Source organism: Gobius niger, assembly GCF_951799975.1.
Source record: "Gobius niger genome assembly, chromosome: 2".
Taxonomy (NCBI): domain Eukaryota; kingdom Metazoa; phylum Chordata; class Actinopteri; order Gobiiformes; family Gobiidae; genus Gobius; species Gobius niger.
This window is the reverse complement of record NC_136853.1, coordinates 18,036,616-18,062,580: the sequence shown is the minus strand read 5'-3', so window position 1 is coordinate 18,062,580 and position 25,965 is coordinate 18,036,616. Positions and strand designations below refer to the sequence as shown.

At 41.2% G+C, this 25,965-nt stretch overlaps 2 protein-coding genes across 3 annotated transcripts; one reads left to right on the top strand and one right to left on the bottom strand.

Moving 5' to 3' along the window:
- Nucleotides 1-572: 572 nt before the first annotated feature.
- LOC306959205 (protein FAM222A-like) lies at nucleotides 573-20,704 on the top strand. Of its 2 annotated transcripts, none has more exons than XM_079551234.1 (3): nucleotides 573-920; nucleotides 9,665-9,830; nucleotides 18,371-20,704. In XM_079551234.1, the coding sequence occupies exons 2-3, from the start codon at nucleotides 9,701-9,703 to the stop codon at nucleotides 19,669-19,671; spliced, it is 1,431 nt and encodes a 476-aa protein (XP_079407360.1). In that variant the 5' UTR covers nucleotides 573-920; nucleotides 9,665-9,700; the 3' UTR covers nucleotides 19,672-20,704. The 2 variants fall into 2 exon arrangements, with proteins under 2 accessions (XP_079407360.1, XP_079407359.1); XM_079551233.1 differs by having other exon boundaries at nucleotides 9,662-9,830.
- A 1,278-nt stretch (nucleotides 20,705-21,982) lies between these two features.
- Nucleotides 21,983-24,991, bottom strand: LOC306959619 (glycolipid transfer protein-like). The gene is made up of 5 exons (XM_079551775.1): nucleotides 24,401-24,991; nucleotides 23,933-23,991; nucleotides 23,723-23,856; nucleotides 23,491-23,641; nucleotides 21,983-23,033 (listed from the first exon to the last, which is right to left on the bottom strand). The coding sequence occupies exons 1-5, from the start codon at nucleotides 24,681-24,683 to the stop codon at nucleotides 22,851-22,853; spliced, it is 810 nt and encodes a 269-aa protein (XP_079407901.1). The 5' UTR covers nucleotides 24,684-24,991; the 3' UTR covers nucleotides 21,983-22,850.
- Nucleotides 24,992-25,965: the final 974 nt, after the last annotated feature.

Sequence of the window (25,965 nt, the reverse complement as noted above, 5' to 3'; positions counted from 1 at the left end):
GAATGTTTGCAAACTGAGTGGAAAGCAGTCAGGCCACGACGCATGAACATTTCATCGTCATGGACATAACACAGGTGTGTATTGGCCCCACGCAGTGATGCCATTCCGTAGCCTATGGGCCTGTTCATTTTAGCAACGGGAAACTAATATTGGATGTGGGCTGGAAAGGCTGACTGCTGTCATCTCACCTCATCGCACACCTCTTGGCCCCAAGCTTACAAGACTATTATGTATACCTTAATAATGTGATATGTAGCTATTTAAAACCATATTAGGAGGGGTCGAGCACTACTATTAAAAAAAAGTCTCAATTGGGTCAATGATCAATAACTAAAGGCTATTCATTAACCTGGCTTTCATTTTGTTTCTTTTCCTTCAACGTTTTTGATGGACAGAATGTTCTTAAAGCATGGGTAATAGATAAATCTTTCTTGGGGCCAATCTACTGAATCCCCATATATATATATTTTTTTCTTCCTGAGAGCAACGTGCTTACTCTGGCTGCCCGGGCGTCATAATAGCATCCGCCTCCTCTGCGTCACCATTGGCTGAGCCGTGGGAATATTCAAATACGGCTTTGATTGATTGGGCCGGAGCCGGTTTCAACAGTACAGAGGACTCATTTCCATTCCGACATCACTCTCCTGTGGCACCACAAGCCACTCGCCAGCTGAGAGGGTACAGGAAGAGAAAGAGCGACCCAGTACTCGGGACACATCGTCTGTTCCTATCGAGATCTTGAACATGTAGAGGAAGTGCGCTTCAGCCAAAAGAATACCGTCCCATCCATGGATATTTCTCCGGAGCCAAACTGTACGCATTGGAAAAACAGCACAGGAAATACGCCTTCCGAACCGGGGAGTGACCAATCAGCCGTGGCGAACCAAAGATAAACAAGCCTTATGATAAGCTAGAACAACGTAAGAAATAATTTTAATCTATTTTTAGTATTTTTATTCTTTCATTGATTTATGTATTTTACTTTTATTCTTATTGTGCACAGTGTATGTATATATAGCTGTATATATGCATTGTATATCATATACATATACATATATACATACTGTACATATATACATACAGTATACACATATATATATAAATTTACTGAAAATATATACTGTATATATTTATAGATATATAGATATATACTGTATGCATATGTATATATATCATAGTTGGCTGTATGATAGATTTAAAACGTGGTCCCTGTCCAGATAGGTTATATGCCATCCCTAGTTTACATTTACCAAAGATGGAACACAGTGTTGGGCATTTGGTTTGCAAAGTTTATCTTTGCTCTGTGATGTGTGACCATTCTCATCATCAAACCCTCTTTTCCACGTCTGAATGTCTGTGAATCCAGGAAGCGCTTTGAAGTATATTATTGGTCATTGAGAGCTGTCTCTGAAGCTTTTTCCACCGCTATTGTCTGGAAGCCGGAGGAGGGATCATCGCACCTCACTGCACCGGTGGCAGCTGAGGTTGAAGGTTATAGCCGCAGCAGTAGGCCCTATAGATTATTGGCCAGGTGTGAAATTCTACCCTGCAAGCCTTTTTTCCTGCTTGTGCCAGATCCTTTATTATCCAGAGAGATGGGATGTCACAGCTTTCCACCAGAGGCACACCAGAAAAGCCTGCAATTTGGTGTTTATTATCCTCTTCCCTTCTATGCCGTTTTTGTGGAAAAATAAGTCGAACCCCCCGGGATTAGCTTTATTTTTGAAGCACAAGAGAAAATGCCTCCGGTTTAGAAACGGGCACATTCAAAAAACAGGACATTGTGCCATTTGTGATTTATATTGCAATGACTTAGCTGTTGTTAAAATAGATGTATGTGGTGTTGACGTTCCAAAATTAACTCCAATCAATCAGCAGAAGGGCAAGCGAAAGCACCCCAAAGCATCCATGGAGCGGGGGCCCATTACTCAAAAAGCATATGATAGAAAGCCTTTAATTTTATATGTCTGTGTTATGGATCTTGTGCTCCCATTCGCCTCTGTTTTATGGCCATTTTGGTGATTAAAATGAATGAGGAGGTTAGTGAACTCAAACAAAAACTACTGATGCGGAGCTCACTATAGGGTCCAGATTGGTGTTCTGTGGTTATCTTTGAACAGAAAACATAATCTACAGTGAGTGAACATTTGATAGCCCTGACCATATATCGCAAATAATCATATTTTGTTTTTCTACTTCGTGTTAATGACCTCCAGCGATATAAATTTGGCAAATAATGTCAGAAGCCAATACTTGATGATTCAAAAACATCCATCTTTTTGGACAAAACAAACATCACTGTTACATTGTTATTGCTATGAATGTTAATGCATGTGTTTTTATAGCCTGCAGCTATGCCGGAAACCTATTCGATTCAACGTAATACAATTTCTATGTTTGGGTAGTCACTGCAGAGCTTGTAAATTGAGTCATGTTATGAGCAGTCGATGGCGCAGGTATCCCGTGGGCTTTTCCCTCTGATCTCGCATCACACCCCAGCAGTAATTCCACGTCTGTGAAGAGCGGGGATTTGTCATTTGCCTGCCCGCTTCTCTTAGCTTTCTCTCTAAAGTAACCCGGCTCTGATTTATTGTGAAGTCTGCCCGGCCTTGCTCAATCTCGGGGCCAATACTAAATTACCCAATGAGGGATCGAGCTCACCACGAGAATGACCTTTTCTCCAATCATTATTACTCAGGCCAGTGCAAGGACTGATTGAGGTCATGTGTTTTATTTTTTTTATTTATTTTTTTGCCGTGTCATCTATGTGGGCGCGCTTTCTTGGCCGGCGTTATAGCCGACGTTGAGTTTTATGCATGAGGACAATAGGATGAGATGAAGTGAAATTACTTGGAAGGAGTATACAGTATGAATCATGATGTCGGTGGCCTGGTTGCTTCTTTTACGAACCTATCGACTACAAGGGGATGTCATGTGTAATTAGGGGTAGCCTGGCATCTTTTGAAATCTGTCTAATTGGTCTATTCATAGTAATGGGATGAAAACGGGGAGTGAAGGGTGAAAGGTTAAGGACTGGGGCCTCTGGGGGGGGGGATCAGTGGGGAGGGGACACAGCCGGCTCTCAGCGTGATTTGGGACTCCTGTAGTGTTTATTTTGTCTACATGATTGCATCTTGTCATTATTTCAAATTAATGGCATGATAAAAAATCCTCAGTAGAACACATCAAAGCTCCCTGGAATGTTTTGATGTTCTTGAAGTCGCTGCTGCAGAAAAACTTATCATTAGGGTATCCTCCTAACAAGTAAATGGAGAATGGTTCCCGCTTTGGTTTGTGTCTTTTTAAGGGTTGATTGGCACACAAAAAATGGCTGAAAACCAAACAAATTACCATATAAAAGCTGTTTATTTTGTTTTTTTTGCTTTATCAAGTTGATGTTTATTTGAAAATATGGCATTGGTGATAAAAGCGCTGGCTGAAGTTTTGCTGCTCGATTTAACAATGAGCAGACAGGATCAGAAAGACATCTATGGTAGTCATTTATGCTAATGTAGTCACGAGATTAGCCACTGCTGCCAGTTAGTTGAATAAGTAGCTTAGTTGTTGAATCTGTTGCAACAACACAGTTAGGCACAGTTTATTTACCAAACTGACGTCTATGTTCACTCTCTAAATCTACCTTTGCATTTACCCCATCACCTTGCTACCGATACCAATACTGTTGTTTGAGTATCTGCCGATATCCGATATTTACCGATACCAAGCGACTTTCTTAAAAGTGTCTTTCTCTGAGTGAAAAATTTAATTGACTCTTTTCTCCATTTTAAGATAAATAAAGTCATATTTTATTGTCATGATGTTTCAGATCAATTATCAGTTATATGTATTGATAAAGTAATGGATGAACATTAAACAAGGATCACTGGACTTTTCTACACTAACTATCCTCGGGTATATTACCCTAATATGCATTACAAATGTGAGATCAGTTATTTCTTAAACTAAAATACAAACAATTGGCTTCAGCAGTGGTCATTTTATTGTATTAGGCTTCTTTAGGTATTTCTATCATAGTTTCTGACCCAGCCTTGATTAGATTTTGCTAACATTAACATGTACCCGCTAGCTTTAGCATGCTATTGCTAGCGCTGCATTTTGTTGCGCTGTAACAGATCTATCATTTTATAAAACCGAGTTAGAGGCCTGGATGCATCAGCTGTTGCCGACCATTCACCAAAACATCCGGCGAAAATTGCGGAAGTAAACAATAACAGCGATCGCTCATATTCTCCAGGTTCTTAGCTTTAAACCGATATACAGCATGTCCATATTCACACACGTTTAGGTGGTAAAAGTTGTGTTTTTAAGGCGTTGAGAGTCAAAACTGGTATCAGTTCAGTATCGGATATTCGTCGTCGATACCCAATATCGTATTTTTTCCGAATCCGATACCAGTATCATAGCATCAGCATCCCTGCCATCATCCCTACCCATCCGTCGCATCTTTTTGCCTTGGCCTCAGCTCATCTAATGGAAGCACATCTGGGTCAGGCTTTTCAAAGCTTTCTGACTTCACTTCAACGCCCTTGTCGAGCACACACACTGCCCGGTCAAAAAGTCGCCACCCAAAGAAGTAACACAATCAAATACTGAACCACCTTTTGCTTTGATTACGACTCGAGTTCCCTATTGAATTGTTGTGATAGACTTTTCCAATGGCATTATTTCCGTCCAGTGTTGAACCCCAGATTCAGGTTGTTGTTGCTTGTTTTTTTTTATCATTGCTCCTTCATGGCCTGAAAACAAGTTTAAAAAGTCATCAAATGAGGCCCCTAATGTCCTGAGGTGATATATTTACAAAGCTGCTACACTCACCCTTCTTTACCTTCATTATCACCACGTCATTGCATTCATTTATTTTTTTGCTGGAGGAGCACAAAATATTTTCTCAGATCCCCCAGCCATTAGCGCTGCATGATTCACATCCATCTGAATGCTATGGACATCTGTCAGAATATTGCCTGGCTGGCTATAATTGTATTTCTATGAATCTCCAGCTTGCATAAATTGTATATGAAAGCCCTTTAACCGCGTTGTAATACCTTTTTACATGGGGCTAATCTCAATGGAAATGAGGCTCATTGTTATCAGCCCCCAGGCATTAAGTGCTGGACAGGAGTGGCTATGGGTTGTTTGTTTTGTGAACCTTTGTATCCCTTTTTTTTAAATTCTTTCTGTGCACAGAAGGGAAAAGGAGGAATCTGGGTTTCTCTTATACAGCTCTGATGCCAATTATGCAAACTATTACAGAATTTAACCAGGCCGGCTCTTATCGGCTAATCCAGAAGTAATAGATTCTATTAAAAATGTATGAGGGGGGCTGGGGGATCATTGTGAATGTGTATAGAGATGAAACTGGCAGCTGCGGCACAACTGCTGTCTGTACGTCAGACTTTACTTGTCTAGTCTCCATTACTATAGGACAGCTTCCTGCAGTGCCACCTCCAACTCCATTGTCACAATCATACATAATATACAGTTAATTATAGCCAAATGCATTGTTATTCACAGTACACGGCGTTTTCATTCAAGGAGAACCAGTGCATTACCACTTGCATAATGACCCCGTGCTCTGTGTTAATCATTAATTTCTCCCCAAATTAACCTTTCTGATTCATTTCTTTCCCTTTTTTTCCACTCTGTCCGTTGCACACATGAATTTTGAGTGCAGTTGGAGAAAAAGAAGAGGGCATTTGCATAGCCCTCATGCTAATCCCCCCGTAGAGTGAAAAGGGTGCACTTCCTAAACCTTTTTCATTATCATCTAATTATTAACAGAGGAATCTAAAGAGAAGTGCAGTGGGATGGTGGAGAGAGAGCCAGAGTGGCTCGTTGAGAGCACTGTATGTCTGGAAGTGTGGAATTTGGGATTGTGAGACAGGTTTTTGTGAAACTTCTTCGGAAGGTCAGAACAATACCATCCATCTATTTTAATGTCTCCTGATGGATGGCCACAGTCTGCATAGTCCTATAAATGGAAAGTGGGCTGCATTACATTTTATAATGGAAAAAATAAACATTTGAGGAAATGTTGTATCCATATAGGAAGCAAATTCATTACAGAACATGATGCCAAGTGACCTGGATTTAGTGATAATTGATGATAATTAATAATAGGGCTGCATATTAATATCGTCAAATGATTGTTATTGCACTATTTGTTTATGTAGTATCAAAGTGACTGAGGTCGATCATTTGGCTGAGATGTAATCCTAAAACAAAAACACATGGTAACTTGTGCTTGAGTTTTCCAATTTTCCTAATTGTGTTTCATTTCAGCGTTTTTGATTCAGTATTTCTTTAAAGTCTTGTTTTCACACAATTTGATGGGAAAACAAATGATTACATTTTTATCATTTAATGAAATGTACCTTTTTTTAACACATGAGATGAGAAGCAAAATTAAGTTATTCAAGATAAGATGGTCCGCATTTGTTAATCAAATGCCTCGGGGGGAAAATGCAAAACCAAGCGTGGACCTGTAATACATAAAGATATATTAGGATATAAGTGTTAATAATATGAAAGTATTAACTATAGTACTCTGATTTTTTTACTATAAGTCTGTGTTTATGTATGCATACAGACATACAGGTACAGTGTAATATTACATTAATGTGTTGTTTCATGTAACAAACATTATGCTATTGGGGAGTTCTAAAATGTTTATACATTTGGGAAATTGTAAACTTATAAGATCTATGCATTTTTTGGTTGTAGGTTGAATTTGCCAATTTCAGTTAATAAATTAATTAATTAATTTCAGTCAAAGCCTACTTCTTTTTTCACATATTAAATATTGCTGTATTTTTTGCGACATGAACATATGATGCAGCCATATGGATATATGTATGTGTGTGTAAATATATTGTATATAACCTTTATTGTATATAACCTTTAAATCTGTTATTTTCTTGCATTTACCCCTTAATCTATATAGGCTTTTGTTGTTTTCAATTCACTCGGTGCAAGGGAGAAAAACGGTAATTTCTCTGATATGTTCATTGTGTGATACATGATATTGTGACACAATAAAGTAAAGAAATGTACCATGCTGAAATTGTTAGTTTAGTATCACAATAGTATAATATCGCAACATTCAAGTCAGTTATCAAACATCGTGCAGCCCGTGTTATTTGAAAATAGTTGTGAAGATCTTATCACAAAGCTAGAGTTTGCTTTTTATTATGTCTCTTTGCCTGTTTGCCCTGGGCCCCTCTCTGTTGTGTGTTTTATCATTAACTTAACCGACCGCCTTATCTTCTTCAAACACTCCTATGGCGATCATAGGACTGTGGATGCATTAGAAAATGTATTTTTAAACCTCTTGTGTCAACGCTGAAGGAAAGACGTTGAAACAGTATATTTGCCTCTGCCAAAAAACAGCCTTATCAGGAAACCATAGGGGACAGTAGATGGGCTGAAAGCACAAGCTGACTTATCTTTTTGGAAAGCCCACAGCGGACTTCATAATGCTGATTATCTGCTGCATGGAAGTGGCCCAAAGTGAACAGGATCAGACGCACTTACAGCCTGGACTTTGTAACCTTGTCTGTTAAAGTCGTCCTTGAGATGGATAGATGGGGGTCAAGAGCACGCACTCTGGGATGGAAATTTTGATAAAAAACCTTTGGCACAAGTTCAGATAAACATCCTTTAAAAAGTAACTTACAAAGGATTGACTTAGGAGGAGGAGGCTCAAGCTGCTCTCCTTGTTTTTGTTTGAGCTTTTAAAAGTGTTTCATGCTGCCTGTTGAGATTTAGTTAGTATTGATTTAATATTTAAGGTATGTAAAAAGACTTATAGCAACTATTGTCGAAAAAAAGCCTTCAAGCTCCAGGCCACTCTTTGATAAAAGTAATGCAGCCTTTTTTGACATATTTCCCCCATCTGCATATTATCCCTGTTTCATTTTTTGCTAGTCAAAGGGATTTCCCTGGAGATACCTTTTCCTCCTCCTGTGGTCTTTGTGCATTTCCACTGTGTCCCTCCTGACCAAATGTGTGGTAATGGCTTGTTCTGAAATTGCCATTATTTTCCAAATGGAATGTAGCCAAACTGAGGCTCTTAGTTTCTCACATGTGTGCGCTCTGATGAGACAGCTTGCACTGAGCAGTTTGAAGTGGGCTTGTCATCAAGGGACAGATGTTGAGTGGAGGAGGGGAGAGACACCTGAGGAAAATGAACACTCTCTGCCTGCCTTTGGCATGGGGCTAATCATCTTCCTGCAGCGTTTGTGAACACGCCTCTGTTTGACTCGATTAACTGTCCTCTGGTCTAATGAGAGGCACACACAAATGTGAAAGACCTCCTGTATATAACACTAGCTTTGTTCTTTATTTGCAAATAAGAGCATTTCTCATACCGCTGTGTTTCCACCTGATACAGAGTGATGTAAAGTGTAATACATGAGCTGTGCACTGGCATTCCCTTCTGCTGATGACTTCACATAATCAAAAGGAAAGTCAAATGCGATTGCTAATGAAATATTCCCTTCATGTGAGATGAGGAAATTGGTGAACAGCTGTATGCACCGTGTTAAGCACCATTACTCTCATCACACTTGTCACGGCCCGAAATATTCATACAGTGATAGAAAAGTGATTTTCTATTTTGATCAATAGGATCATAAATACACATTGAATGACTGGGCTCAAGATGACTTTCTAAAAGATTATGTGATCGCAGCCGAAGAACAGGCTTAAACCAGGAAAGAGCCACCAGAACAAGAAGACGGTGGGAGGATACAAATTAGTCATATAATATTACAAACAACTTGCGGGAGCGCTCGCTGGATTCAACTGGAGTGTCAGCGATCTGGTGCTCTCCAGGATCCTGAGTGGGCAGAGAACAATCTAGTAGCAAAATTAAATTTCTTTTCTGTTAATATTACAGTTGTATATGCGCTCTTTGTGCAGTTCAACACAAAGAGAATGTATAAATCTGTAATATTATTTATTTGAGATTGCTCTGTCTTTTGTTGATTGGGCGCCATTTACAAGACCAACAGAAGTTTGATGCACTATTATTGCGTAATTTTAACTTCAGGTATGGATTAAAAAAGTACTAAGTAACTTGTTTATCTCAATAAATCCTTTCCGTAGTCCCTCTGGGGGTAATACAAGTGTTAATGGGATGATTGAGGTGTCTTTCATCTCCCCCTTGTGTGTCTGGCCAGAAAACCACAATTGCAACTTCGCCTGCCCCCCGACCCGGAGGTGCAATACACAGTAATGGAATCACGAAGAAGAAGCTAACAGGCTAACGGCAAAGCTAACTGTGGGCTAGCGCCACTTAAACGGTATTTCTTAAACAGCCAAGTTTGTGTGAAAAAAAAGGATCTTCATTGTGTATTTGGATGTACAATATCCCGCTCTTTTCTGTCAGTGTAGTATTTACTCTCACGGACAATTAATGAGCAAAACGCAACATGCTAGGACACCTGCAGTGGCGCTTATGGCCTCCAGGGGCACGAGTTACTTAGTAGTGCTTTAATCATCACAATGCATTAAGCTTAATGTCAGTTTACAATGGTAAAACGATAGCTTCCATGCCCTATGTGTAATTTATTTGTTGATGTCCTAAATACAATTTCAACTTGCTTGATTGACATATTATTTTTCACTGCCTTTTCACCAGCAGGAATGTGGAGGCTGTGTGCATCCATAGACAACCACCATGTTGGCATGCATCCAAAGAAGACAAAACTTCTCCTCTCAGCATCTGGACTGCTCGGCCAAAAGCGTCATGCCCTCGGCTCCACCAATGCTCCTGTCAGTGCCACCTCCGCAGCAGGGCAACTCCAAAGGTGAGCTCTTTCTCTCTCTTCGTCAGTTCCTCCCACCTTTCTAAAAGCCTGTGAAGGTTTTCCAGGTTTGTTGAAATTTTCTAGTGACCCTCAGTTACAATAAAGTCACTCGCGACTAATATTGTGACGATGATGCCTTTTAATTGAGTGAGCCCCTGCAATTCCAAAGGGTCAGGTCAGAGACGACTGTGAAATGACAGAGGCAATCAACTTCCATACACGCTCACTAATGAGGCGCATTTCAGACTTTGGCACGTTAGGGTGAGTTGCCTTTTGTTTAATTATAGACAAGATATAAATAGTAGGGGGAAAGAAATACAGATGTAATTTTGCACTTTATTCAGATGTTTTTTTTTTTTTGCTGTGCTTTCCACCACTGAATATTTTCCGTGATTTGGGGATTTCAGACACTCTTGCCAATACCATATGATACAATATATGAGAAAGCTTACTGTCTGCTGACACTTTCAGAGTGGCACAACATGAACATATGTAATGACCCCCAATTGTCAGCTTTTAGGGACGACCGTGTTCGGATTAACCTGACGCCAGATGATGCTCAGGTGTTTTTCAGTAACTGCCGCTGGTTAGGCTTCCTGTCAGAAGGATCGTGGCTAAATCTGGACATGAGATTTCTCGACTACATTCAGAATCACAAATGCATCAGTGCTCTATAGGCAGGCGCTTGAAACCATTGGAACAGGAGCTAATGTTTATGGATGGAGGTGTTTTTATTGGGAAGGTCTCCTCAGGTATCATCCTAAGCATAGGATCACTTGTGACTTCTCGTGTGCACTTTTTGGTTTGTTGAGTACCCCGGATCTATTTTTATTCAGCTTTGGAAAAATTGGATGCTTCTTCGGCCCGAACCTCTTTGCTCAGGGAGTGAAATGGTTCTTTGTCTCTGTGTTATTAAATATTAATTGGGAATCAGTGGAGCGATTGTCTGCTAAACGCTGGAACAGAAGGACCCATTTTGCCCGAGGTGCACTGTAACCAGGGGTGCTCTTCACATCCTGTTTACCTGCAGGGCCCGCTCCCCTTGGGTTTAGCTGAGCGTCTGTGGTTGGTGTAGCACCCTGCAGCTCCTGCCTCACATTTCACTCAAACCGCAGGGAATAGACTGATGAGCTCTGTGTGTGTGGCCCAGGCCCCTTCATTAAACTCCTCGCTGTTGGGCTGAGTTAAATTGGGACAGTCTTTAGTTTCCGCTGCGCTTTTGAAAGCATTTCCATTTTTAGCTATCAACAAATGGGGGGCAATGGACATGAAAGCTCTTAGCCACACAAAGCCATCTGAAAGATTTTGGCGAAATAAGTGTGAGAAATGATGTGATGAGAGCGAAAGAGCAGAGCACTTCTTAGCTCGAAAGCACAGACTGGAAATGATTTTTTTTCCCACGCTGCTGGCCCGTGCTGGAGTCGGCTCTGAGGGAAGAAACTTTGCCCAAGCAAGGGCGAGCATCACAAATGAAAAGTGACATTGGTGCAAAGGAGTGCAGCGTGAGCCTCTTCCAGCACACGCAGCTAAGTGTTCCACCCGGAGGTTACTCTGTTGCTCTCAACACCTCTCTGGAGGCACTGTAGTGACTGGAGAAAAAGGAACAGTAAAGAGCATGGGTTTATTGCTCTATTTCAGTGTTCGGAGATCTGCAAGTAGAACGCAACATTGGTAAAGCAGAATTGTTGCACGGATCCGAGCAGCTCTCAGCACCCTAAATGAACAGAACTTTTAATAATAACAAACAATTGCAACCACAGTCACTCAATTATTGCTGCCCCAATATATTTTTTTATGTTTTCTTAATTGTTTGGCACAACTATGTGAATATTTTACGTATAGAATCGGAGTGAAGTGCGTTTGCTCGACTGAGTTTCTTGCTTCCAAGCAGTGGACAGCCAAGTACAGAGGCTTGTCTCCCACAGATGAATGGAGGCAGGGCCAATTAATTACATGGTTCTAATGACTGGGCTTATTGGGCCAACAGGGTACTTAGAGGAGGTTGTCATGGTAACCCCAGACATAGATTTTTTCTTTTTTTTTTTCTTTTTTAAGTGCATTGAAAGCGCTGCGCCTCGTCGTCCCTAAAAGTCTTAAGGTGGGCCAGAGCAGAGCAGTTTAAATATGGGTGATTATTGGTGTGGTAAACAAGTATTAAGGCAGGGACAGAGGCGCTGGCCTGTAATTAGCTGCCAGCTCGGAACTCCATGCTGCTGCTCAGGATCTGACATGTAAAATCTGTTATCTCCAACTGTGTCCCATAAGTTTCTGCGCTACATCAAAGACACGCAGGGGTTTTCGGGCTGGCAGTGCGGCACACATGCGTGAAAATGAGTGGGTATAATTTATGAAAAGTTTATCTCCAGAGAATCATATCGAGCGGTCACCGTAACGCATTCCTTATGTAGGCCCTGGAGGGTATGTGGCCATTGAAAGCTTGGGGGGGTGGGGGGGACTTCTGGTTCAGCTTGTCTTTTCAACCCTGCCCCTGGGGTTGTTTTGCACATAAATTAGTGATTAGCTCCAAACTGCGAAAAAACAATGAGGTTTCTGCTCTAATCTGGGAAGAAATGGCTTGGAGTATGGCCACGGGGGAAAAGATTAGGCAGTTAAAGTGGCAGAAAACACCCAGTGGGATTGTATGGGGGTGGGACCTGTGTTAGGAAAGGCCATATATTTAAGGCAACATGGCGAATAAGCTGTGTATTATTGCGCAATTATCTCAGAGCCAGTGTATAAGCCTTTCTTTTTAAGCCACAATGCATTGCGCACAAACCAAACAGCCCCATTCGTAACTATACGGGTTTATGATGGACCGGAGCCACCCGCTGTTTCTTTTGCAAGCGTGTCTCCTGGCTGGAAGCAGGAAATGAGGATTAGGTGTTTCCTGTGAAAGCGTGCCAGTTTCTCTCAGCGGGGTGCCACAGCGCCTCAGCAGCATGTTTAATGTGGACCGCCTCTCCCAACTGGGGGCACATTTTGAGCCAGACTATTGGGACCATTAAGGCTATCGATCAGGGCTCTCTCCTAATCGCCGTCCCGTCTTTAGCAAAATGCAGGGAGGATGAAATGAGGAGCAGAGGTAACCATTTAACTTGTAATCTACTTTGTTCTACAGTATTTAGATAGTAACTGAAATCTATAATTGTTTGGCTATAATATAACCTCCTCTCTAATATATGAAAGTAAATGTAACTCGTTCTTGCTAAAGGCCCTAGACCCGTCAAGGTTGAAGCAAACATGGCTAATGGTGTATTTAGTGCCATTTGGCCGTGGCTCTCAGGCAACAGAGTGAAGCAGTTTGCTATGTGCAGGTTCAGGGTGATTAAGTGCTTAAGGTCAGACTGCTAATTATCTCTGCTCTTCTCAGCACCTGACAGGGCCGGGTTGCCATTTCCTGGTTGTCATGTCAACAGTTCCATGTTTGTTTTTGCTACTGCATTTTATGCCTCCGGTTCATGATAATGGGTCTATACTGCTCTTTGGGGGAAAGATTGTGGCGCACCATCATGTCTTCAATATGACACTAAAATATGTGCAATAGGTTCCGCTCTGGGCATTGGACGTCCCTGGAAAAGAAATTGTATAATCTCAGTGGGACTTTTCTGAATAAATATTGGTCTAAACATCGTATCTTAAAGGAACAGGCCACCGTTTTCCCATACTGAGATATGAGCTTAGAGTTGATGCGTACCTGTCTGGTCTTTGCATGTGCGCTCAGTCACGCAAAAAGACCAAAGATGTTGTTAGCATTTAGCCTCTCCTCTATGGGGGTGAAGTTTGAAGCAACCAAGCTCTTCCACGTTTTCCCTATTTAAATACAGTTACGTGAGTAGTTACACGATCCAAGTATGGTTAGACAAAATTAAACATGTCGATTTTCTAAGCGGATAAAAAGGGGAACTATATTATAAAGCATAATAACACCTTCAGAGCACTTCGGTGTCCGTGAACTTCATCTTCACCCCCGTTGGGCCCCATAGAGGAGAGGAGGAGAGGCTAAATGCTAACAACATCTTTGGCCTTTATGCGTGACTGAGTGCACGCGTAAAGACCAGACAGGTACACATCAACTCGTCTAAGCTCAAGTAAGAACATATCTGAGTATGGAAAAACTCAGAATTTCAAGACATGACGACAAAGAATCTTCCTAACAAATGAGTTGTGTAGATTGTAAAATATGAGTGAAGTAGCCAGTTGGAGTTAGGGAAAAGTCATGTAATTGTTCATTGAAATATATCCTGCAGTTTACTGTTTGCCCCCTGAGGAACAACATTCCCATGTTGATAAGCAGTGAGATAAGCTTTGATCAGCTTTTGAGCCACTGTGAGTGTATGTACTCTGTGTGCTGCACATTTTGTCTCTGTGCCTAATGTGTACTGAAAATTACCAACACATTAATGCAAAGTACTTCAGGAGCTGCATGAATCTCATTTGCTCAAGGTGCAGTAGGCTGATTAAAGATTTCTAACATTCTCAACCTCAAACTATTGCGAGGTGGGGAAAAAGCCTCATTTACAAGTGATTTGGCACACTTTGAATCAAAGGCACTGTGGATGATTATGGAAAAGTAACACATTTTCTTTCAAGGGCCAGGGTTTTAAGTATACCAGAGATTGATTTATGATTTATTTCTTTAATTTTTTGACACTTTTGTGATTACATTTCATTTAAAAAAATCACGATTGTAGGAGCTTCAACATTTGAAAGAAGACTGAATCCCATAAATACAGGATGTGCAGCTTTTACGAATGATATGATATAGCATTCTGCTGTTGTGAACTAGATGTTATATATAAGAGTAGTTGTCATATTTCTATGGTAGTTGCAACCTATATGACATTTCAAATTATTAGTTGAATATCTTGCAGGCAGCCCTAAATGTAAGCCAAAGATCTTACTATTCTGTTGATAAATAAAAACAACTTTGCAATGTATTTATTACGAGTCCACACAAGCTTGTCCCTCCCTCCCACCCCTCTCAAACCCTGCATTTTGTATTGGTTTGTAAAAAACTAACAAAAAACCCTAACAAACAAACAAACAATATGAAGTGTGGAAGATTGTTAATATAGAGGCTGAAGAGCATGAGCCCTAACAGAAAACCTTGAGGCACACCCATTGTCTATTCCATATGTCCTGCATCCTACAGCCAGTGTTTTACCAGAAAAATCTAAATGTAAAGAATATTATAATCAGCTAAATCAAAAGCCTTGCGTAAGGCTAGGATGATGGAACCGACAACGCCTCCTCTGTCGAACAGTTATCAAACAATATGAGAAATTGTGATTTCAGTTATGATGGATTGTTGTAATTGACATATGCTTAATGCCATGTTTCATTTTATCACCCGTACACTTCAAGTGACAATGGCCCTTTGCTTGGCTTACCACAATTTAATGTCACAGACTGGTATTAAATCCCACATTTGAAACTATTACCCCTGTTTGTCTGTTCATTTAAAGCAGGTTTGCTTCATGCTGGGCCATTTCAGATTTCTTAGTCTTTTCATCTTTGTTTTTGCAATTATAATCATTACCACAGTTTCTGTCAAGAATGAGAGGGAAAAAAGAACAAAAAAGAAATCTATGCATGTGTCACACAGTAATGACATATACAAATGCAAAGCGTGGAAAGGCCTATTTGCTAATGAGGTTACCATAGCACCACATTAAGGCAGCCCGAGTGGGTTGTGCAGCTGTGTTGTGTCTCCCTGGCTCTGACAGGGCTCTAATCTCTGGCCTAACAATATCAGACGCCCTGTGAAGACGTGTTAGCATTCAAAGTGTTTGTGGAACCGCAAGTCAATCGCACGACGCTACCCTGACATTTGCCTCTGAAGAAAATGTCTGAAATGGCAGATGCATAGCAAATAACACATTCACATTTTGTCCGAAAATGTAATAGTTCTCAAAATGGGGCACAGGTTTAACTGTTCAGTAATCCTTTGCAGTTTGCAGTTTATAATAATAATAATTGACTAGGCGTTACATCTCTGTATTGTCTATTTGCTGATTCTATTCGAGTGACAAGGGGCCGAACCACCCAATTGTGGCTCAAAGTAAAACCGGAGAACCATCAGCTGCAAATATGAATGTTCACACTGTTGATTGCATCGTCCCTGATAAATAAATGAATAAACAAGGAAATGAAATTGCAGATGACCCTGAGTTTGAGAACCAGTGTGTCAAGGCAATAACCAAAAGCCAGAGATAGTTTGTGCAGCTGGTTCTTCCTGTTACTTCTCTCCACACTGAGATTATGAGAAAGCACAGAGGATTGGGCTCACATCTTGATGTTGTATACAGTATAAACAACTCCTTTGGCAAACCCAGATGTCATTGTTTTCCAAAGCAGCTCTCCTCAGCGCTACATAATAAGCCATGTTTTTGCTTTGTTGTATTTCTCTGTAGAATTCATTCATGCTCCTGGCACCACATTCAGTCCTTTGGGAAATTGTCGCATGGGTTGAACAGTTCTACCTTATCCCCCTATTTTCTCCATTTTTAAACACGCAATTTATTTTCTTTATGAGGTGGATCTTGCGGATTGAGTCATTTTCACAGTCTGAGGCTCACTGTTGGCCCGAAATGAAATGAACTCCCAAATCAATTTGCGATGGGTATGACAAGTGAGCCCTCCCAGCATAGCAGGAATTGGTTTTGTCATTGAAATTGAAATGAAGTGTTTTTGCTTTTTGATTTTGCTGCCCTTTCTATTGCAGATTGTTGTTTCTCTGATCTTTTGCCAGTGATTAGTTTACCGGTAATGTATTTATTCAAAAGGGATTTTGTACAATTATAACATAAATGTTGCCCTTTGATGCATTGTACCAGAGTTAACCTGAGGCTAAACAAAATTCAGGGTTGACCACAGAAACCACAGACAACAATAATATACAACATCACAGATCCAATTAAAAAAATCAACAACACCAGGACAAAGTCAGTACCGTGGGAGTGTGAACCAAAGAGAGTCTGCACATTGGTGGTTAGTGTGGCTACTACCCCCGCCTTAACCAAGCGCATTTTACAGTTCGGCTTCAAAATCTAAAAGCTTCTTGACCTGAGTGTTTACTGCCAATAGGCCACTATAAGTCCTGCAAAAGTCATCTAAGCTTCTTCGTTGCTTTTGTTGTCACGCTATTACTGATTTTCATGCTTTTTTAATCACGTCTTCGTTTTGGGGTTTTTTCCACATTTTTGCCATGTTTTCGTTGTTTTGTTTGTTGCAACTACACACAAAATGTGACCAAAACATGGAGAGAAAAAAATTATGCAACAAAAATGCCGAAAATGAGACAATCATAACGAAAGAGCTTATGAGTTTTGTCGACCTTAGCTTTAAAATGAGGCGTTATACTTGCCAGTCCAGTCAAGAAGCTTTTAGATTTGGGTAATGCTGAACTGGAGGAAATGTGCGCAGTTACTGTGGGAGTTAAGAGGTCATGTCTTTATCCAAAGTTGTCCAAAATTAGAGTGACGAAAAGGTGTAGAGCAGTAGAAACTACTCCAGTGGTGACATAGGACAAGATTAAGAAAATAAGACAGTGCATACATATCCTTGCTGCCTTCAAAGTAAGATCTAATATCTCAAAGTTATACCAGATTTCATTAGTTGTTCAGCTGCCAGATTAGTGTTTTTAAATGGTAAATGGACTCAACTTATATAGCGCTTTCTACCTTTACCAGGCTCAAAGCGCTTTACATTGAGGAACCAGTCACCCATTCACTCTCATTCATACACCAATGTACGCAGCCACAGGAGGCAACTAGGGTGAAGTGTCTTGCCCAAGGACACAATGACAGTGTGCATTTGCGGGAGCTGGGATTCGAACCCGCATCCTTCCGATCACGTGCGGAAGATCGTTAATATAGAGGCTGAAAAGCATTGGCCCAAACAGAAAACCCTGAGGAACACCCACTGTGTATTTCTAATAGCTCCAGCAGATGTCCTGCATCTATACAGGTGTGTTTTACAGTGTTTTACAAGAAAATTCTAAATGTGAAGAATATAACAATCAACTAAATCAAAAGGCTTACGCAAGTCTAGTAAGACGGCACCGACAATGCCTCCTCTGTCGAGCATGCATTTAATTTGCTCGACTAGATGTAGAGTGACCGTTTCAGTGGAGTAGGCTTTCCTGAAGCTAAACTGTAGATGACGCAAGGCATTACCAATTCAATTAGATGGGTTTTCATCTGCTCAAATACAATTTCCTCAGCAATTTTCAAAATTATTGATATTATACTGTACTTGTGGGCCTGTTGATATGTTATGATGACTTTAACAATCTAATTTCAATATTGTGGAAATCTTTAATGATGTACACTCATTAAATGGGCCACTTTTGGAACACTTAAATCATTTACATTAAGTTCAAAAGTTGTTGACTGGAGGAAGGGATGAGGTTCATGTGTGAAATGACACAAGGTTTCAGTGGACTCCATTACCAAATTCCGCGAAAATTCCTTTGTGTTTGTATGAACAGGCATTATACTTGCTTAAATACTGAAAACATGTTTCTTGTACCTTTGCAGGTGAGCGTGTATCCACAGCGTCTCGATATCCCTCTCCTGCAGAGCTGGATGCTTTTGCTCAAAAGACTGCCAGCAGCCCACTGACCATTAAAATTTTTCAAAGTGAAGTGCGAGTGCCACAGCATAAACAATTAAACAAGACCGTGAACGGCTTGGACACTACAGGACAGAGTTACAGCTCCTATCCGTACTCTGGAGGATATCATGGTTTGTTGGCCGTTGTCAAAGCCTCTGTGACTGTCAAAGGTGTGGTGAAAAACTCCGAAGGCAAAAGGACTAAGCATATACAGACATCAGTGGCACCTTACAATAATCCCATAAATAACTCCTACAGACATGGACATAAAGCTTATCGTAATAGCTCGTGTAAGTCCTCAGATGTGCCCAATGACACACTGTGCTCTAGCACCAGGGTGGCCTCAGGGGATCACAGTCTGCCCCCCCAGTCTGACTTGGCACAAGTTCAAAGTCTGATGAGGCAGATGAGCAGAAACCCACACAGCCAGGCACCGCAGCTGGGAGGGGAGGCCCGAGCTAGCCCCTCAGTGCACGCCGTGGCTGCTGTGGCGCCCCAGAGCGGAGTGATGTTTGCAGGGGCAGTCTTATCCACGCAGACGGCAGACATGGCCAAAGCTTTGTATTTGGACAAGGAGAACTATAGGTCGTGGCAGTCCAAGCAACAACAAACACAGCAGTATCAACAGAGAGCAGTGAGTATGTACAGTGTGGGGAATGGGGTGCAAGTCGGACAGTCTCCTGAAAGTGGCATGACTTTGGGTTACCCCTCTCAACTGCCATACAGGCTGCACCCCCCCTGTGTGCAGGAGAGTGTGTGCAGCTCCTCCTTGAACTGCATACAGGGAGATTTCTCTACTGGCCCATACTATGATCCACTTTGGGACAATAATATAACAGCCACTCCAAATAGTGACAGTAGTTATCACTCTCAGGTGGGTATTTGTGCTGGCAGACCAAGAGACGTGTCACTTTCAAATCACCCTCCGAAATGCTATCAACTCCACTCCCATCAAGTGCACCACCCAGCGCTCCACACACATCCTCACAGCCAGCACGCCTACAGTGCAGACCAAAACCTGACCGGAGGGCTGCCCACATCCAGCCTGTGCCAGGCGGCCGCGCTCAGCAGCAGCCTGCAGTCTTTGGAGTGCCTCATCAGTGAGATTCACCCTCCCTGCATCAAAGAGAGCATGCTGGGCCGCGGGTACCAAGCCATGGGGATGCCTCTACTGCTGGAGCACCACCACCAGCAAAGCCACATCCAGCTCCCTGTCTATAGATAAGACACAGCGCTGCCACAAAAAGGACACGCAAACTTTTCTAGACATCTGTAAGAATGAGACAAGCTTTTGTTTTTGTGCGCGGATGTGTTTGTCTTTGTTTTGAGCTGACAAGTGTAAGCATTTGTTCTTTTAAATAGTTGACAAAATAGCTACTTCTCTTTTGTTTTCAGAAATGGCCACATAATCTGTTATAAATCTGCCTCAGTTAAATTAGGTATGTAATTCTTTAGAAAAGCATCAACTTGAAAAATTTCTTGTAACATTTTCTTTTGTAAATACACTGTATATTTTTACGGAAAAACGTGAGAAGCAAACATTCTTTTTACCAACTCAGCTTTTATGGTTATCGCCTTTGTGCTCTACTGTGACTTCTGAAGAATCAGAGATGATATTCCTTCATAATCCAGGCCAGCATTTGCAGCATATGGTGCAGATATAACAGGCTGGTTCTAGGGGGAAAAGTTTTGATCTTTTGGAGGGGAAAAAAAGAGATTTATTTATTTTATTTTTTTCTCATCCAGTCATTTACTCAATACAAAATGTAAATCTTCATCATGTAGTTATGCAGCGCCGCATGTGGAGACTGCTGCGTATCCTACTCCATGGCATTCAGGGCAGGCGATGGGTGCATTTTGGTTTCTTACTTTTGGGGAACTCTAGAATCCCTCGGGGTCCGTGGACTTGACAGTAATGACTGGTTTGTCTATGTTATACTTCCCAGGTAAAGCAGAGTGCCACATTAAAGCAAAGGCAGTTTGAATCATTTCCTGTATCTTATTTGATCTTATTTTAGGGCTATAGTGTGTCTTAGGCTGGTGGGATGTGTATAACTGAGTGTTCATGGGTCTGCACTGGTTTTTATTATTCTATTTATTTCAGCCGGCTTGTTGGGGTTTACAGCCTCCCAACTGTTATAAAGTGCAATTCTTATTATTATACAAAACAGTATGTGAACACTATTGTGAAATCATTTGAAATGTATGACCCTAATCTCAACCTTTTTGCCTCTTCTTAAAAAGGATTGTCAAGTAAAGGACTTTTTCTAAACCATGCCGTCGTCTCCTTACATTTGAGAAGCGAAGACTAATTATGGCTTTTTATCCACGCCGATTCAAACAAAAAAACAGAGGGGACTTTATCTTGCGTTTATGGCTAATAGATCTCGACTATAGTACTGCTCTTAATGGATTTGATGTCTCATTTTATCAAGATCTATCCCTCCGTCCATAATTTCTGGTTAATATTTCTGTGAGGGTAATTTCTCAGAAGCAGTAGATTGCTCTATAAATAATGAATGTGCGTTAGAGGGAATAATTTGGTTTTCATAGTCATTTATATCATTAATGCTCGAGGCACAACACAAGGGGCTCAATACATGAAAGCCATGTAATTTGAGTCTACATCCACAAAGCCTTCCCTTTCCGTACCTTGTATTGTTGATTGGTTGCATTTAGGCAGCCTGTTAATACTAAATAGTCAGTGCACATAACACAACATGGATTTATAATACTGAAGATCACACAACTTGCATGGAGGCAGTGGTGGAAAGGTAGAAATCTTTCTTTAATGAGCTATAGTACTGAGATGCACAACATTAGTCACTGCTTGGTTTAACTGTGACTTTACTTCAGATAACCAATCATCCAGAGTTTGGGGTCAGTGGGTAGTTTGCCACTGCTGTACTGGGGTAAATCATTTCCTGTCTTTAGTCCATTGTGTCCTGGCTTCACTCTTAAGCCCTTCGGTCCTATCTCCCAGTCAGACAGGCCAGGCGTGGTGCTGATAAACCTCCAGGATTACAGACATGCTCCTCTAGCTTTCACTCACACACGATTAACTCGGCTCGGGCTCCGCTGGGAGGGCAACCAGAGCCACTGCGGCCCCTAGGACACACTTCAGATAAGTAGGACTGGGCAGACCAAAAGGCTTCTTGATCTGAAGGATTAGGAGAGAAGGAAAGAGAGCTTTTTTGGAATCATTAAATATCTATAAACTTGGGCGTGGTTGGTGGTTATTCTTACATCCACATTCAGGTTATATTTATGATAAAATGAGATTCAGAAAATAATAGGTCATGTTGGCCTTCAGCATGTATAATTTTTATTATTCAGTGTTAGTAGTGTCAATTTATGAAGGGGCCTAGAAAATCCAATGTGGTAGAATGCTGCCACCTAAAGTTAAATCTGGTGACTACTGCCGATAGAGTTCGGTATAACCAGACATTAAAGGGAAAGTAATGTAATCTCGTTCTCTTCAGAAATAAATATGAGAAGGTTGAATCTTTCCAAAAATAATTTATTTTTGTGTTAGATGCCAGTGCTTAACACAAAATAAAAAACAGAAGTCAGTGTTCAACAAAAATGTCAGCAGATCAATCCCAGCTCTGACCATTGCATACTGTTGATGTGTCTTTGGGTAAAGCAGTTCACCCATATTGCTCATATGGTGTGTGAGTAAGTGCATATAGTCGGAGGGGCTGTAGCCACATTGGTGTAACAGCATGAATCTGCCCAGAGCAGCTGCTTACACCCATCCATATAAGAAATTGGAAAATTAATAAATAATATATGGTATTGGAGAGACAATTTGAGTCGTAATTGTAATAATCGTCTAACCGTTAGCCAGTGTTGAAATTGCGCTAAAAACATTAACTGAACATACAAAACAAAAACAGTACAAGCGCAATATTTCCTTCATAAACAGAGGTCTTTACACTTACTTCATTGTTGCAAAAAAAAAAACACAGAAAAGAGAAAAGGACACCAGAGCAAGTAAGCAAACATTTCACAAGAGTCGGATTACCACCACCTCAAAGTGAAATATGGAAGTGAATCCCTCATTTCAACACCATTTTGGGCGTGGAAGGGGACGCAAAGCACACATCACCATTGTAGAGGTAGTGTGGAGGATCTGTGTGTAGAGGCCCTTTGTACATACACAGACAAGTCAATGTTGGAATCACAAATAAAACCACATAATCAGTCAGACAGATCCACCATCCTGCACAGGCTAAAGAAATGTATTAAACAACGAAAGAGTGAATAATTAAAAAAAGATAAGCCATATTAAAGCTTGTGATTTCATAAGGCACACTTAATTTAATAAATAGCACATCAACAATGTTTTAAAACGTAAAGATTGTGTTAAAAAAAAAAAGTGAATGTCCACTTTATGAAATGTCAAACACTGTAGTCAAGCTCTGCATTTAGATTAGTGTACATGTCATAGATGGCATCTACAGTGGCTGTGAAGTTTACCAGGAAGTGACGCACATTTGCCAAACACTCCTCCTCTTTCACTTCCTCTCCTTTGGACAGAGCCTTAAAAAAGTTGGACCTATACGGAGCTGCAAGTAGTGCCGCCTGCAAAGACAGAAATGAACGGTTTAGGCAGATTTAATGACATCTCACGAGCGATAATTTACTTTGTGTGTTAGTGACTAATTGTAAAAAAAAAAAAAAAAAAAACTATATGATTATTTCAATACTGAGTGTTAAAGGAACAGGCCAACGTTTTTCATATTGAGATATGTTCTTGCCTGAACTTAGACGAGTTGATACGTGCCTGTCTGGTCTTTGCATGTGCGCTCAGTCACGCAAAAAGACCAAAGATGTTGTTAGCATCTCGCCTCTCCCAGCATATTCCTCTGGCTCCAAACGGGTTGAAGTTAGAAGTGACCAAGCTCTTCCACAGGCACGCACACAGACCAGACAGGTACGTATCAACTCGTCTAAGCTCAGGTAAGAACATATCACAGTATGGAAAAACGGTGGCCTGTTCCTTTAATAATCCAGCGAGGCAAAAGTCTATTTTTCTCACCGTAAAAATCTTTTGCACGAGCCAGCCGTGATATCTCTTCAGTGCCCCTTCATAAGCCTTGGTAATATTGACTTTAATCAAGTTAGGGTTATTCTCATCTTTTTCACCATCTGCTATACTCTGTAGCAAGATTTGGATGAACCGGAGCCCCCTGCAGGAGAAACACAAGCATTACACGAACACTGATCAAGCGTTACATGAACAGATCCTATGACGCCATGGTAATACTAACCTCTTCAACCACATCAAAGCGAGTGTGGCACCGACTTTGGGCCATTCTGATGGATGCTCGTCTCTTTCTGCCTCCAGGATGTGTTGCAAAGTGACATACCTCTGCGGATCCTTTACATAGACTCCTCGGATTTTCTTGAAAACACATGCAGCAAATGAATGAATTAGTGGGTAAATAACCGCAGGGAATTATAAATGCACGCGTTCTCACCGTGATGTTGCCAGTAATGTCAGACTTGATGACTGAGAAAACTTTTGAACCCAGACAGTCTGTAAGAGATATTTGAGAACAGGTCAATGAAATATGAATGACGATCCACACATGGGCCTGAAAGAGTGGTGTCTGTGTCTTTAGTTAGTAAAAGAGAGAGAAAAGAAAGAGAGAGAGATTACACATAAGAAGTCTGCATATAGTTCCACAAAGTTTACAATGGGGTCAATGTTCAGTGAGTAAACAATGAGTTTCACTATGGTGTGGATGGTGGCACTGCAGCTCAACAACGCGTACAGTGTGCGTAAAAGCAGCCACGTCCTCCGCGCCCAACTTACTCCCAAGTGACAAGCCATTTGAAGAATCGTGTCATGAGAAACAAGTCAGCGAAGAGCGAACCGTGTCCGCACCATGTCTTTTTCCCAGATGGGTGTTTTTTTTTTTTTGCTTTTGTGTCTCGCTACTCACCGATAAAAGCAGGTAGATGGGAGACCGCGTCTAAAAACAACTTTGTGTCCACGGAGTTGTCTTGCGGTAACTCTTTAAACTGGTTGTCCAGCAAAAGAGACATCTTCCAGTCGTGTGTCGGTGCGTAATAACGCAGCAATACCGAACAAGCCCGTCGGTCTGGCAAGAACCCGGAACTCTTTCCTTGTGAGAGGGGAGGAGACGCGCCGACAAAACCGATATCGCTCTGGGTTCTCTCAAACAAGTGGGGAATTACGCAGGGCCCTGCTGAAAGCGCTTGCATATGAACAATAACAACAAAAGACGCGCAGACACTACAATGGGGTGGCTGTAGGTGTAGCACTTTATTCAGGGACTGTTGTTCACCACAGAGGCAGGGGTGTGCTGAAGTTACAAATGCCAGGTTCAACCAGGTGCGGAAACAGGTCCAGGACAAACGCAGCTTTCGTTTTGGTCCAATTTTGCGCCCCGTGGACAAAAGTATGAATCACGGGCTTTACATTGTGTTAAGTTACAATAATAAAGAGAGAAGGGTGGGGACAGAGTGAAATAATGACAATATTTTACACTTATAGCCTAATGTTTTCGAGGTCAGCCACAGTCACTTGAGTGTCTTTTCTGGCCACTAGGTTTTGGTTCCGTTTCCGCTCCTGGTTGAAACGCACCTGTCACATTACAATAACGGTCACAGGTAGTCTACAGTTGTCATGATCACTGATTGTAAACCACAGTGGTGCAAATTGGCTCACAGAGGTGTCTCTAACACTGGATTTACAGCACTACGCCACAAACACAAAGCCCATAATAAACCGCTTGCTAAGACGCACATGCCTCAGTGTGAGGAGCATTAAGTTAAAGAAAGCTTATGAAAATAAACACTGGTATTTTTGTTTGGAGGTATGGCGTACATTTATATAAATAGAATAGCATTTGTAGTATTTGACTTACAATACATCATACATATCCTGCATAATACAATTCAACAGATAACACCAATCCAAAATATGGCTGTTAAATCTCAATAAAACTGCAAAGACTATTAATCATTAACTATTAATGGACGAACTAAAACCTGAATGTTAGGCTGATGAGGGCGGGGATACAAATAGTAAATGCTCTAGAAAAAGACAGGTTACAAAAACGAATGATCTAAAATGTGTTGTGGAGTCTGCGGACTGTGAAAGCCATATTAGTCGATGTTACGATGTTGTGCAGGTTTACAGGAACTAGTTCATTGTTGCACTGAATGTAACATTCTGTCATTTTGTTCCCACTTAGTTAACTGAGTCTCAACACATTACTACATTAAGTGATGAGTAAAACCTCAATGAGTTGTTTTGCAGAACGACATTCAACATTGCACCATTAAACATGTGTATAGATGAGGTAAAGAGAGAGATAAGGGAGGAATTATGACAATGTGCCCTAAATATGTAAGTTAGAGGAGAATGTTCACAGATACTTCAGTATGTGGTTCCCAACCTGTTTTCCCTGAAGCCCCCTCCCTGCACATGCTGTAGTCAGGCCGCACCGCCCAGTCCTAAACCGTGGTCCCAGAAATGTAT